The sequence below is a fragment of the Corvus hawaiiensis genome, chromosome 3 (assembly GCF_020740725.1).
Source record: "Corvus hawaiiensis isolate bCorHaw1 chromosome 3, bCorHaw1.pri.cur, whole genome shotgun sequence".
NCBI lineage: Eukaryota > Metazoa > Chordata > Aves > Passeriformes > Corvidae > Corvus > Corvus hawaiiensis.
This window is the reverse complement of record NC_063215.1, coordinates 14,751,189-14,767,542: the sequence shown is the minus strand read 5'-3', so window position 1 is coordinate 14,767,542 and position 16,354 is coordinate 14,751,189. Positions and strand designations below refer to the sequence as shown.

General features: G+C 38.3%; 1 protein-coding gene across 3 annotated transcripts in view; it reads right to left on the bottom strand.

Annotated features, from left to right (window-relative positions):
• Positions 1-16,354, bottom strand: part of ROCK2 (Rho associated coiled-coil containing protein kinase 2) — a 108,544-nt gene that overhangs the window by 53,561 nt on the left and 38,629 nt on the right. For all 3 annotated transcript variants that reach the window (XM_048298886.1, XM_048298883.1, XM_048298884.1), the window contains exons 2-3: positions 13,399-13,480; positions 2,998-3,098 (exon numbers count right to left, since the gene is read on the bottom strand). In XM_048298886.1, the coding sequence (XP_048154843.1) occupies positions 2,998-3,098; positions 13,399-13,480 (183 nt within the window). The remainder of the gene's footprint in view (positions 1-2,997; positions 3,099-13,398; positions 13,481-16,354) is intronic.

Sequence of the window (16,354 nt, the reverse complement as noted above, 5' to 3'; positions counted from 1 at the left end):
TTACTGGACTATTTTTTAAATTTTTTGGAGGGGAGAGGAAGAGGAAAAATCAAACCTTTTTAGAAAAAAAAACTAGCTGTAAGGCAACAGTAGAGAATGAGTTTCACTTTCTTGACAGGATCTGGAAAGCTGATTGCTTCACACCACTTCTTTAACAAGAAAATGCTATACTGCAGCAGAAGACTCAGGGAAAACAAAATTAAATGAAGGAGGTCATAGCTGACTATTTTATGCTGCAAATGTAGATTACAAGCCAAGAAATGAGCATACTAATATAACCATTACAAGCATATAATAAATATTTGCGCTACAATACCTATGCATAACAACACATACTGATAACACAACAGTCATTAATTTAACTCACGTACTTAATCACAGGTTATTTATGGTTCTTTCTGTATTTAATCCCCACTGAAGCAAATTTCTATTTTGATAACAGAAAGTGTTGCAAAATATTTTCATTACTGCAAATCCATCATCTGCAACAGTGGTGTTAACATTTTGAATGGAGTAGAAATAGATATAGCTTAGCTCAATAGTTTAAACTTGTACCATACCTTGTGAGGCAAAAAATCGAGGTATGTATGTCCACATCACCAGCTAATATTAGTTCAGATCTGCAGTTGTATTTACTAGCCCACTGCTTTTCAGCTGTAAGACTGCATAACATGATGATTTCTACTTGTATTTTTACATTTCAGAAAAAGCGTTCTTTTAAATTGATATGAAGTACAGAAGAGCTCTATATGAACACATAGAAGTTCCCTTACAATACCAAGAATTCTTGCTTTTTTTGAAGTGCTTATTCAAAAAAAAAAAAAAAAACCAAACCCATGACAACAATGAAACCCAAACCCCATCATTGTATGACCAGGTTACTAGGCATTTTGTCATTACATTTGAATGGTCAGGCAAATGAAAAATGAAGTTTGTCTTCAGATCCCTCAAAGTGTCCAAATGCAATATGTATACTACAAAAAAATCATCTCTTCTTAAAAATTTCAATTGTGCATGACATGGTCAGTTAAGAAAAAGAGTTTCCAGAACAAATCAGGAACTTCTATTTGAAATGAAATGTTAAAAAGAAAATATAAAATAATTTAGAAAACCCCTTCTGTTCTTAAGAAATACACATATGAAGACAATGTATTTTCATTTTTGAAGCACATCAAAAATATAATCCTCCTGGATGCTTCCAGCAAGTATGTGAGTGTGACATCTAAAAATGGCACATGACTTCTGTTATTGGGACAGAACTCTTTTTCATCTCCCACCCCCTCAACAAATGGATGAGGAACTCTGCTCCTTACAACTTGATTTTTCACTGACTTCACATGCAAGTGCACAAGGAATGTCTCTATTCACTGCTACATGTGGATTAATGGAAAGATACAAATATCTAACAGAAGACTTTAAACCATTTGATGTGACTGTCATTGAAAAGACATAGAGTAGACTGCTTTCTTACAAACACCCTGCAGCAGCCCCTTCACAACAAAAGTCAGGTTCTGATGAAGTTTTTGGTTTTGTTTTTAATTTCTTGCCAACAGGGACATCAAATCATATAAGGATACATAATGATTCTTTAAAGTCTTGTTAGAAAATGAGGATTTTTGGAAATACTCCACTCCATACTTCATTCACTCTTCTGGATGAAAACAAAATGTAAATGACCGTGATAGTAACAGGAAAGAGGGTGCTACATTCTCATGTTACCAGACTTGGATGAAGGTGTCTTAAAAAATGACAAAGATGAATAAAAATTGCTGATTAGATGTTGTTATCTGCCACAATAATCATATCTAAATTTGCAAATTACCCATGAGTCATGCAAATAATATTAGGCTAGTCACAGGGGTTTTTTTTATTGTTCCAACAAATTTCACCAACACTAATATGGAAAATACCAAGAATTTTATAAATTATACACACTGTGTACCTCCTATAAGCCCTTCACAGCTTAGCTTTTACCACATTCCTCAACAAAACTGCAACACATCTTTTTATTTCCCAAAATGGTTATACACTACAAGACAATATGATTTTCCCAGCTTCCTAGTGCAAAATTACCACAGAACAGTAAAATGCGTGTTCCACGTCAACAAGTAGAAGCAAAAGGGTAATTTTTGTTACCTTGTGGTAACAAGACAACAAGCCTCAATTGCAGGAAATTACTTGCTCCCCTTTCCATTGACTTGCTCCACACCTCTCTTTCTCTAAAAATGCTCACACAGAAAATCAGGTAACTGGTGCAGAGTTATCTGTTAGCTCATAATAACTTGTCCCTAATGTTTGCATTCTAGATTCTATCTGGCACTTACATCCAATGCTTATTTCAAAACTGATATATCAATCCATCTTATACATACGGTCACATTTTTGTGCCATTTATCACATAGTAGTACTTGGAAGTCCTGGAAAAACCAAAATTAAATGAAAATTAGACTATGTGTGATACACCAAGTTACTTTGTGTAGTTTGATTACCTTTTTTTAATAACAGAATTTCTCTGCAATAGAAATTTTAAAAGTAATCCCATTCATACTTTAGATATTATAGTTCATACAATGTTGAGGGGACGATGTCAAGAAAAGAATCTTTTACAAATCCTGTGAGTTAAATCACTTAAATACAATACAAAGCACCACAATGATAAGAACAAAACAAAAATCTTTTGTCGCAGTGTTTGCTTGCTCTTTTGTAGGTTTCAGATATTATTATACAGTGATATTTTTGGCCAAAAAGATTTAGAATTGCCATGAACTGCCTTTTTTATTTTGATCAAAGGATAGCAAACTGATTCCTGAGTTCTTCCCTTCCTATCCATCATGTTTTAAACTCAGATTTACTGTTTACTATGTACAGAAACGATCTCACAATACAATGAAAATTACACTTGTTAAGTATGAATTTTAAAAGATAAAACATGAAGATTGAGGAAGGTTTTGGCTAATGCTGTTAATCTGTCTAAACATTAAATCATTACATTCTTACCAACTGTACTTCTCCAAAAGCCCCTCTTCCAATCACCTTAACAATGTCATAGTCTTCAGCTTTCATTTGTAAAGCTCGGATTTTTTCCACAATCTTCTCATCTAAAACAAATAAAACAGAAGTTGTGATAATGCTTGTATTAACACAAGAATTTTAGCTATTCACTTAGAGTAAAAGTAAGCTAATTTTATTCAAATGTTTAGAGTCTTTTTGGTAATTCTTGAAATCTGCAGTAACTATTAATATCCTCTTTCATTATTCTTTGGAAACCATTAACCCTCTACCTTTAGCTGTAACAACTGAAATGTCTTTCACATTTTGCCGACTCTCATTTCACACCTCTAATAATCACTCATGAGCTTATGGGAAGACTCTGCTCTTCAAGAGAGCCAGAGATGCCTATCTGGAATTTGCAATCATTCCTCGCTACCCGCTGTGCTCTCAGGATCCACTGACACTCCACTGATAATGCTGAGGTGAAGTACGTGGTACACAAAAAACACTGAAGGTGCAACCTGCTCCTACACACCTGGAGGGTTCAGCAGCAGCCAAGTGGCAAGGAATGTAACTCAGTAAACCTTCACATACAACTGCAGATCATGCAAAGATCTGGCTGCACATCCACTCATCTATTCTATACGAAACATTGATTCAAGTTTACATATGCGTATGTAACTGCTGGCCATCTCAAAGTGCTTTTTTGGTGTTCAGCGCATGTGTAGTTCTACACTGCTTAAAATTAAGTCTACAATGCTCTGTTCAGCACTCTGCAGATAAGCTCTACCTGTCAGTATGTGTCTTATCAGTAGTTATGAGAACCTGTAAAAGGGAAAACAGTGAAAATCTGATCTCTGACAAGTTTGAAAAGCACACGAGGTCCTAGACACTTTAATTTTGTAAATGAAGCATGTTATGAATGCATTCCTGGTGAATGAATAGAATTTATGAATAGAATTTATTCCTAAATAAAATCTATTCTTATTATGAGGACAAAAGATAATGGAACCAATGAATGGAATCCATAATACTGGAGGTAATCTTAGGCATGACAAGCCCCTGCACACGCTTAGAGGAAGAACAAAACAAAGCAAAACAGGTGGCTGGAGCAAGAACTACCAGGGAAGAGCATGAAATTGTATGAAAAGCTCTGGATGCTTATACTCAGAAAGGGGTAGAGGTGTATATTGTGAGATCCCTGTTTAGGGTCAAATACCATGGAATTTTATCCCTAGAAAGGCATTAAACAGGATCTCAGATCTGAATGCAGGGGAAAAAAATGATCAGAGATAGTTAATCCAGTATGACATTAAAGACGACATGGTCTAAGGGAGTTAATGATAAGAACATCTAGTAAATAGCTTAACCATTCCTACACATTCACGAAGAGCAGCTTGGCAGCCTACAAGCAATCCAGGAGATGCCTGACCATCAGGAACATTTCTTTTCTTCCAAACAAGCAACAAGCCAAATCAGGGAAGCACTCTGATTTATTACTCACAAACAAGAAGAAACTGGCTCAGCAAGACAAAGTCTGTGGCAGACTTGGCAGAAGCAACTGTGAGATGGTGGAATTTAAGGCTGAAACAGACCTGAAGAAGGAAAATAGCAGACCTTGGACTTCAGGAGAACAGACTATGGCTTGTTTAGAAAACTCACCGGCAGGATCCTGTGAAAAGCTGCAGTGAAGGGCAGAGGAGTGGGTTGATCTTCAAAGAAGACATGTTCATAGCGCAAGAAAAGTCTGTTCTAGTTAGCTAGAAATTGAGCAGGAATGGCATAGAGCCAGTCTGGATAAATGGGCAACCTCTGCCTCAACTCAAGCACAAAAGGTAAAGGTTTGGAACATGGAAGCTGAGATGGGTTACCAGACAAAGATGAAATTAGGAAAGCCAAGCTTAGCTGGACTGAAACTAGCCAGGATTATGAAGGGAAACAAGAGCTTCTATAAATACATTGGCAATAAAAGAATGAGGCAAATATGGTCCCACTGCTCTCAGCGAGGTAGTTGATCTAGTACCAGAGACATGGAGAAGATCAAGGCAGTTGATGTCTTTTTTGCTTCACTTCACTCTCAAGTCCTGCTCAGAGGCCTCCCAGCTCCTCGAAGCCAACAGCAGAGTGTGGGGCAGCACAGTATCACACTAGAGAAGTTAAGAGTTAAAGACTAGTGAAGCATACACCAGGTCATGAGACAACACAGGATGCATCCAAGTGTGCTGAAGAAACCAGTCAAGACCATTACCAGGCTGTTCTCTATCAGCTTTGAAAGGTCATGGTAACTTGGGAAGGTGATGACTGGCAAAGGGCAAATGTCATGTCCATGTTCTAAAAGGGCAACAAGAAAGCTACAGGGTGGAACAGCAGCCTGACCACACTGCCCAAGATGATCATGAAACAAAATCCTTCTGGAATCCACTTCCAAGTACATGATGCACATGGAACGATAAGGACAGCCAGAATGGATCTAAAAAGGACAAACTGTTTGACAAACCTGATTTCCTCCAATGATGAGATGTCTGTCTTGGTGGACAAAGGGAAAGCAATACATTTCCTTGACTGTAGCATGACTTCCAACTTTGAGCATCTCAAAGTATCTTTGTAGCCAAACCAGGCTGACATGGATTGCACAGAGGAATTACCAGGTGAGTGAAAAAGTTGCTGGAGTCACAGCTACTGGTTTTAAGTTCAAAGCTGATACACTGGAGGGCAGGGTGGCTTCTACAAGTGACCCAGACAGGATGAGTAATGAGCTGAGAGGAAACTCAGAGTTCAACAATTGCAAGTGAGGAGTCCTGTAGCTGGGATGGAACAGCACCACATGACAGAACAGGATGCACTCACCAGCTAGAAGGCACCATGACAAAGAGGACCTGACATCCCTGGTGGATAACAAGCCAAGCAGAAAGGAATGAGGAGCCAGCCTTCGCACTGACCATGCAAGTATGCGTTGGTAAATGCACAGCCAGTAGGTTGAGGGAACTAGATTTCCTCCTCTATTTGTCATTTGGGAAACCATATGTGAAATGTTATGACTAACTTTGGGGTCCTCAGTGCACAAAAAATACCGAAACATTCCTTAGCTTCATGGAAGGCCACCAAGATGCTTCACATGGTGCTCAAGAGAAGCTGAGAGAACAGGAATTCTTCAGGATGGATAAATGGTTGGCTTCAACAGAAGTTGAAGTGAGGCTTTACTTCTAAGGTGTACAAAGTGAAAGGACATGAGTCAACAGACGAGATACAAGAAAACCTATTTTGTAGGAAAGAAATAGTAAGAATTGGGGAAAGGTGCAGACTGTCAACTGGAGCTGCAAAACCTCCATCTTTGGAAATTCTCAAAATTCAACTGCGCAAGTACTGAACAATCTGATACAACATCAAAATTGGTTTGACTTTTAGCAGAGAATTGGACCAGCTGGCCTCCAGAGACCCTTCTTAATCTGTGGAACACAAAAATGCAACTGTAAGTTTCTTCTGAGGAAAAGACTGGATGTGACAGGGAAGGGGAGAAATTAATGCTAACAATGAGGGAATGGTCTGCTAGTAAAGTTGTAAGGACAGAGGCAATTAAAACCTCCAAAAGTAAACAAATTTGCTACATTTAGTGTACTAGTAAGACCAAAGTAATTCAGTGTGTCAACAGGAAAAGGAGTTGAAAGAATTGTGATGTTGTTTCTATACTGAATCATGAAAGCCTAGACCAAAAGCATAGGAAAGCAACAGTGCTTCACCCACACCAACTTTATTATTTTTGTTAATAATGTGAATTAATTTTTCAGACTGAGAAGGGAATACTGTGTTTGAAAGTTAACTGCAGATAAGAAGCCCTGGCACTAGACAAGGAGGATAAATACAAATTCACAGGCAGCAGTAGAGAAAGAACATCAGCAAACTTCAAGTCACAGAGAAGGTTCAGGTACATGTTTGAATACAGTGTTACATCTCATGAGACATAGGAGTGACATGAGTTTATTTTAAATGTTTCTGAGATGTTTCAATGTTTTCAGATAAGTGAAATGAGACAGCAGGGATTTAAACACATTAAAAAGTAGTGTGTAGTTTTACACGGCTCAATTTCTGAGCAGAAACTCACAGGAATACTTCTGTAGAAAGTAGAAACTCTAAACAAAGTTACTGCAGCTCCAGCGAAACTCTTCAAGCATTAAATAGTGCAAATAAGTGATGAAAAACCCAAAAACATATGAAACAACCACGCTGAGAATGGAGAAATCCTACTTGCTTTGCTAAAAGATAGAATAGAATAGAAGAATAGAACAGAACAGAACAGAGCCCTTTCAGCTGGAAGGGACCCACGGTGACCATTGCTCCAACTGCCTGACTGCCAGTTAAAAGTTGTTAAGGGTGGTGTCCAAATGCCTCTTAAACACTGACAGGCTCTGGCCATTGACTGTCTCTCAAGGAAGCCTGTTCCAGTGTTTGACCACTCTCACAGTGAAGAAATGCTTCATGATGTCTAGTCTGAACCTCCCCTGGTGCAGCTTTGGACCATTCCCATATGTCCCATCACTGAATCTCAGGAAGAAGAGCTCAGCACTTCCATTTTCCCCCTCTTTAAAGAGCAATGAGGCCACCCCTCCTAACTCCTTTAACTAAAATTTAATGATCTCAGTTAATAATAATACCACAAAGGGATGCAAGTGTTGTGAAGGTATCAGTTACACAGATGGATTGTCTATTTTGGCATAATATCTTACAGATATGGAACAGATAATCAGTGCATGGAACTAATCTGAAACAAAAATCTGGGATGCAAGAAGCCAAGTTTATGACCCTGAAGCCACAGCATAATTGCAACATAGTGGATTGTAAGATTTAGTTCATGTATCACATAATGTGATGTAATTCAGGGTGCAGGAGATCTTTCCAACAGTAGTGTTCTAGTAGTGGTCTAAATTTTCAGATTTTACACAGATGAGTTTGCAAATTTTGGTATGTGTATGCACACATCTCATGAATTTGCACAGCACAAAGCCCAGCAGAAGAAAAATGTTATGTTTAAAGGAAGGCATTAATGGACTCCCCAGCCCAGGATGCAACGGAATCTTATAGAAATATTGTGACATTTGAGTGAAAGTCCTAAGACATGACAATACCATCATTTATTACTAAGTTTTCTTAGGAACGCTAGATACAAAGAGTGTTTAAAGACAGCTTTTGATTTTTTATTTGAAAATGGCACTATAACCTTTAAACAAATGAAGTTTCACTTTCTGAAAGGGCAGTGTTTGGATCAGTCACTGACGGCTGGCAGTAAGAATGTGGCTGAAGGTTGCAAATGCTTGTGAGAAAGGAAAAAATACCTGTCTAGGACAGTAAAGGGGGATGGGGGGGAGGGAAAAAACCCCAAACTTTTCTGCCTTTTAAAGTAAAAAAAAAGTTCATATGCAGGCTATTTTCTTTAAAAAAAAGAATGTGTATCAAGCAGTTCTGGGGAGTGTATATATGAGGAATAAAATCGCAAGGGAGTGCAATTTTACCCCCATAGATCAGACACAGTCAGTCAATGAGTGCTGCTATGGAGTACATTAAGTCAAAAGTTGCTGCCCTAGGCAGAAGTCCAGCCAGAAGTTAAACTGAAGTACAGCCAGGAAGTGCTGCAATCCCTCAGCTGAACAAAACCAAACAGAAAGCACAACAGAAAGACCAAAGTAATTAGGGATGCATCCATAGTGTCTGTTCAAAGAAGAAGGTGTGCAGAAGAAGCTTCTGGAGACCTTGCAGAATCAGGCGGAACTGGAAGGTACAGCTCCAGACAGGGTAATGCTTCCTCCCTCAGAGAAACAAAAGGGGGACATGAGAAGTATGTTCTCTTGCACAGATGGAAAAGAGCAGAACATAGGGAAACAGAAAGCAGCAGCCCTGTGGCTTGCAGAGAACACATCCCTAACATAATCAAAATAAGCCTGATGGCAGGACTGAATTGCTTTGTATCTACTAAGTACCCAAAAGGCAATGTGGTTAATGACACTGACATATAACTTGTTTATACATCTAAGACACTGTCTTACACACTCTGCTTGGGAAAGTTGGTTATTTGATACCTCTTCCATCCCTACTCTTACCAGAACAATATCATTAAGAATGGAACTGGAGCCCAACCTGCTGAGGCGACTGCAAAGACCTGGCAGGGAGCTGCTTTAGAGAAGCCAAGAGAAAACCAGAGGAGCAATTAGCTCTTAACTCAGTGGAAGTTCTACAGTGCACTAAATTTCTAAGATTCTTCTTAGCCTCTGACATTTCATCAGTGCTGCTGACAGGAAGCCCAGAGCACACAAAGCTGCAGCCCTGGGAGGCACTCACACCACACCGGATAACGCATTCCTGCTGGTAACCATATGGCTGGGCAGGATTCAGCAACTTCAAATGACGTAACAAAATGCAAGGGAAGGAACCAGAACTGTTAATTTTGCAAGAAATTATCTTAACAGATAAATCTTCCAAGTAAGCAGTGTCTGCTTGGAGAAGAAAACGGCCAAAGGAACTTTTCAGGGGGTTTATTCCTGGAGTCTAGAAAAACTGGTGCACAGGTGCCACATCTGTACTAGAAGTCCCTTCCACTGTAAATACGCCCATTGTCACTACACTCTACAAGTCTGCCAACCTACATAATATCAGCAAATCATTTTAACAACACAAGTTTCCAACTCTTGAGTGATGCTGAATAATGCACAGAAAATCATAGATCCATTTAGGGAGCCAAGATGGCACCACTGTCTGTGCTGCTGTTTGGACTTACTCAAAATCCATTCCTTGTGCCCTTTTATTCATGATGATAAGATTAAAAATTATTAAATGTTTTCAACTGTTGCTTAAATGTGTTCTTTAACTATTTAAGACTAAGTTGCATCTGAATGGGAGACCACCAAAAAAGGCACAAGCCACTAAGACATGATTCAACACTTGGCAAATCTCAGATGGCAGAAAAATTGACTTGGAAGAATTTACTCAACCTATTGTCTTTGCCTAGATGACAGAAGAGGAAAAGACCAAGAAAGATTCGTTATACCAAGCCCATGCTGAAAAACTCAGCCTTCTTTTCTAAAATAAGCAAATTAGTTTTTGCTCTCAGAGGACTATGAGATTCCTCTCATTGTTTTGGGAATTAAATATTGCACTACGCTTTCCTGTGCCATGAATATTCTAATAAACACAGCAATTTAAATCAGAATCCCTGAAAAGAAATGGTTGTATTATATGAGATATTTAATGTGCCTCTTATAACAAACACGGGCTCTACTTTGGTTCAATACCTCAGAGAAAGTGTTAAGAAATCAGAATAGTAAGGGAGAGCAGGCAATTAAAGAATTTCTTGCATATTAAACAAGTGAAGAGGCGCTCCTGCAAAGTGGTCACAGAAACAGAATACACCAAACTGCTATAGTATAGACAATTAATAAATTGCCTTTGTGAAATTAGTTGAAACATTTGAGTTTCAGCTTGCAACTGAGAGTTGAGCTGAACATAAATTAATGTCTCAGCTGAAGTGCAAACTATTTCATTGTTAAATTAAAATAAGCTATTAATAAAATATTAACCTGAATAGTAATGGCTTGATGTAGTTTGCAAGTAGGGTGTATGCAAACCCCTGGGAATGTGGTGGGAAAAAAAATTCCTTTCTCAAAGTGTTATTGTGGAAGAATTAAGTGATTAAACTGACTGAAAGTGTGATGATTATTTAGGGTTCTCCACAATTTCTAAAGACTCATGTAATATAGATTAAAACAATCGCAGTGACTCTGCCTCAGCTGCCTCAATGTGCAGCACAGTGTAACTCACAGGAGGCCCCTGCCACCTCTCCGTGGTGGCCTCAGGAAGCCTTGAGGAGGGATGCAGGCTCCAGGCCCCCGGCATAGACTGCTCATCAGAGTCTGTCAGAATCTTTTGACAGTAGTTCTCAGCTAGGCATTTGCGACAGCTCTTCAGATGCTGAGAAAAATCACAAGAGACAAGAACTCCCCGTTCCTCACCCTAAGAAAGCAACAACTTACAGCTCCATAAATTCTCAATACAGTTCCCAACTTTTCTTCCAAGCCCAAGGTGGCAAGAGGCTTCAGCAAGCACATGCCACACTCTTTCCACTGATACTTGCTACCCTCAGAACAGTTTCAAAGAAGACCTGAGCTATGGGTTCAGCAATTTTAAACTGCATAAAATGGCAATGCCAATAAGAATGCAGTTGTTGTCTTGTTTTTTTCCGGTACCTGAGTGGCTCATTTTGTGCTAGCTAAGTATCAGTGAAGTGAAATGAAAATCAGAAGCTGGTCTTTGCTTTTCTTTTGCCTGACTAGTTTTAACAAAAAGAAAAAACTCTTTGCATTAGTTCTGCTCCCCACTCTTTGCATTAATTCTGCTCAGTTCTTCTGTGCGATACATAACAAACCATACCAGCATCTGTGGTGGAAAGGACTTTGAAATGAATTGCTGTGGCAGGACTGATTCTTTCCTTTGCAATATCAAAATATTACCAGCCTCAAATGTTTTCGAAATTCTCATTTCACAATTTATTTTTTCCCAAAGTGTAAATCACAGAAGATATGCAGCACTATTTTTCGTTCTCTCCCAGTCAGTACAGAAACAGGAGAGAAGTTACATGCATGATCCTTAAGAGAGATGCACTGTCACACAATACCTTGGCTGAAACAGTCAGGTCTTGCATGCTTTTTTTAAAGTTCAACAGGTAAGGATGAAGAGCACCCTTGAACTCTTTATTAACTACTGTGAATGTTTTTGTAACACATCTCAAAAATTTTTTAACTAGTACCTAGCTATTTCAACTGTATACTGTCAGTTGTTTTAACAATAAAAAGGCAGTAATAAAATTGTGAACAAAAGTACGTTTTCATGTTTCTGACATTGCTGGTAGCCTCCAGGTCACATCAGATACTTAAAAATATTTACTACAACCATGAGAGAGAATGTAAAGGAGGAGAAGAAGCAACAGCCTTCAAAAAAGGGAAGACAGACAGCAAGAATGTTCAGGGGCTGCAGAAAACAAACAAGCAAACAAACAAAAACCAACCAATCAAATAGCAAACAAAACCCCAACCTGTTCCTGAGGTTAAATTGTTTTCCCACAGTTGCTATTTCTAATAGTCAAAAGAAACTGGTCTTCTGATCAGAGAAAGGCTTCTAATTTTGTTCTACTGCAAAAACAGTAATGTAAAAGCAAGTATGAACAGCTCATAGAAGTTGCTGATAGATGTTGTTTATGTCATTTTTGTAGGGCTTTCCCCTCACTCTACACATACAATGCTCAGTTGCAAGTAAAAGAGATACTTGAAATGCTGTTACGGACCCTTTCTTTCACAAATATCTGCTTGAATTCCTTTGAACTCAAACTGAAAATAATCCCAAGGTATGCCTCTACATCCTAATCTGCTGTTCCTTATTTACTGTATTTTAAGCGATTTCTCCAAATGAGACTTTACTGGCAACTGTAAAAGCTGTATGTCCATCTAAGCAGCTCTGCTAAACCCCATGGAGAAGCACTGAATTCCAAACAAAGAACTCACCACAAATTACTACACTAGCCACCATTTAAGTGAGGAGTGTGAGTGGATATTCCAAGGAGTCCAACGGAAACAGAGGACAGACACACACAGCTCTTACCAGTAAAGAATTTAAAAAGGAGGTACTGATAAGACTGCATCTGCAATAACCTCGACATATGCAACACAAAAAGTTGTTCTGAAAAAACATATATCTCAAAATAAGCTCACTACAAAGCATAGTTATTCCAGGAAGGCTTACTCACTCCAAACTACATTTTAAAACAAATAATCTTCTATTCTTATACGAAAAAAGATTCTGCTTATATACATGGATAGAAAACACTTCAAAACCACAAAATACAGCTAACTCTGATGTAGAATCATATGCTTAATAAACTCCAAGATCCTGTCTACAATTAATTTGAGGAGAATCACAAACATTTATGCAAAGGTTCAAAAATGAACCAACAGATTTTAAGGTACAACAATTCAGTTTTAAAAACCCACAGAAGGCTTCTCTTTTAGATTAAATATGACTATATAAACAATGTTGACATTCAGTGTCATGAATTCCTGAAGAATAGTAACTAGGATATGCTTAGCAAGTTATGTAGCTACACATACGTAAGGTAAGAAAATAACATAAAAGGATTCTTCCAATGGTATTTAGGAAAATAAAAATCTACAGCTGGTATTTTCCAACATTTTCACAATATAACAACTCCCTAAAATGAAATTTTTCTCTGTAATAAATGGTCCTCCAAAGCCTTCTGAAGCTCAGAGTTATAAAAATTAGTACAATAACCATGGGCAATGCATTTCTGACCACTCAACTTTTTATGATTGATATCACAACAATGTCATAGTTTAAGGGCCACTTGCAACTTACATCTATTTAAAAAATTATCAATGTTCTTGTTCTTCCTCAGTGCTGGATAATCCAGATCAAGGACCAAAGAATTCAAGCCATCCTGAAAAAAAAAAAAAAAAAAGTTAATTGAGTTCAAATCTTAATAAACAACTTTCTTAAAATTACTGCACTGAGACTGATTATATATTATTCAAGCATGCATTACATTCCTAGTAGGCAAATCAAACAAGCTCTCAAGTATGTTTATAAACCAGCAGAGGAGCCAACACACACTGACTGGCTCCAAGTTCTATAAACAGTACAGCTATATTACCACTGATTAGTGGCACTGGGACTTAAACTGGAGTAGTAGTTTTAATCTTAATCAGTAAGTAATCTTACTCATTAAACATTGATTTAAGATACCGAGTTCAGTCAATCCATTTTTCTTCTGTTACACTTTCCTGCAAAGACTTTATGTTTGTATATCTGTATAATTGCTTTGATCAAAGTCTCTCTACCTTCTCATTCTGGACATTCAAAAACCAACCACACATTTTCCTTGGAAGCAAGACATGACCTAAACTTAAGAAGACAATCCACCATGTAATTCAGGCTCACAAGACTAGAATAATTTTTCTAAGTGACTCTACAGAAGACAAGCCAGAACCCTACATGCCATTCTGCTACCCATTATCAGTGCCTCAGCAGAAAACAATTGAGACTCTTAAAATGGCAAGGGATGAGATCACCAAAACCAAACTAAAAATAGTATTTTAAATGCCTGTTACAAGACTTAACTCAGTTCTACCTTTCTGCAACCTGGAAAAACTTTAGAAATTACTCTTCAAACACAGAGACCTTTCCAGTTACACAGGGACAAATAAAACTAAAAATTAGTTTCAGATACTAAGAGGAGTCAGAGACGCCATTCATTGCAGCAACTCCAGTGTTCAGCCTAAACTGGCAGCTTTATTCATTGCCCTAAGAACAAAATCCTGAGACTGCTTTTTCAGGTTTTTGAGCCTTGACAGGGCATGACAAGAGATTTAAGTCAGAGACCACATCATGTTTATTAATAGGCAGCCAACAGAAGTAGACAGCTTTTCAATCTTCTTAATAACCGAGGCTATAGCTAACAACCTGCTGATTTTATATTTTTTTATTAATGTATCTGGGAAGGTATAATTTATTGCAAATATTACTAAAATTATTATAGTAATTTTAATAACATATCTGGAGAGATTCAAAGGCAAGGCCTAAGATTATTAAATGTATTTTGAATGCCACTTTGTCCTAAATAAGCACATACAAAAGTAAGACCACCTCATCTGTGGAGATGTCACTTTTCACCACAAAACAAATTAATGGTTAAGACCATTTTCAAAATGAAGGTATTTTATTTATTTATTTTTACCTCCTAACAAATGAAAGTGTCTTGGGAAGCGTCACAGACATGCTGATGGAGTACAGGTTAGACAAATGATTAAAAGCTGGCTGAAAGACTTGGCCCAGAAGACTGATCAGTGGCACAAAGTCCAGTTGGAGCCAGTCACCAACAGTGTACCCCTGCACTGACACTTCTCTGGACAGAGACAGTTTTCACAAAGTTCAAGGAGGGGAAAAGCCAAGTCCTGCTGCTGGAGAGGAAAAACCCCAGGCACCAGGTATAGGCTGTGGCCTGACAAGCAGGAGAGAAGCTTTGCAAAGAAGCACCTGAAGGTCCTGGTGAACAACAGGTTCCTCTCTACTCTGCACTGATGAGGTCACACTTGTAGTGCAGTGATCACTCCTGGGCTCCCAAACCACCAAAGGCAGGGACCTACTGGAGTGAGTCCAGCAAAGGGCCAGTAAGACTAATGCACTAACGCATTTTTCAAAGGAGGAAAGGCTCAAAGAACTGAGACTCTGCAGCCTGAGAGGAGAAGACTCAGGGCAGGGGAGCTCATCAATGTCTGTAAGTACCTGGTGGGAAGGACTGAAGAAAAGGCAGTGCTCATTGACAGGACAAGAGATAATGGACACAAGGTAAAACACACAAAATTCTATTTGAACACCACGCTTTTTTTCCTGTGAGAGTGGTCAAGTACTGGAACAAATTGCCCAGAGAGGTTGTGGAGTCTCCACCAGTGCAGATACTCAAAACCCAACAGGACATGGTCCTGGGCAACCTACTTTGGCTGATCCTGCAATGAGCAGGGTGTTGGACTAGACGGGATCAAGAGGTCCTTGCCAACCTCTAACATTCTGTGATGTACAACCAATAATATTTCCACTGCTGCACTTTTACTCTTGACTCTACGTAACCTGAACTGTTATGAAGGTCTTACACATCAAGTTTTAGAACTCCCTAACACAAAGCAGCATAGGACAAGCATAAATAAATAAATGGGAAGTCAGTCAAGAAGGCACAGTAGTTGCTTTAATAACAGTATATATAGGGATTATTTTAGCCTTGACCACAACAGCTCCTGCAAGACATTAAGGATAAAGGAATGATGCACCAGGACATCCTACTCATCTTTCAGAGGGACAGAGGACTTACTACCTATTGTTAATTTATATGACATTTTTACAGAAGATACTATAAAACCAAACCAAAGTAACAAAGTTGTTATATACTTATGGATTAGTCACTACATGAATTGCACAGGTATTGCCCAATAATCTGGACAACAGAAAGTACTAATTTGAGATTACTTCCTGCAAAATAATGTAATAGAATCTATACTACTTTTTATTTGGCAAACACCACCTTCAAAAAAGGGTACTAATTTGAGATTACTTCCTGCAAAATAATGTAATAGAATCTATACTACTTTTTATTTGGCAAACACCACCTTCAAAAAAGGGTATCTCATTCTGCAGCACAGTGTGTCAGCAGAAATATGGATCCTTACCCTGCAACATGTAGAGAAGGACCATGCTGAATGTCCTGATGGGAACAGCTGAGTCACCTTTTAGAATTTACCTAGCTCAATGAAGTATCAATTTC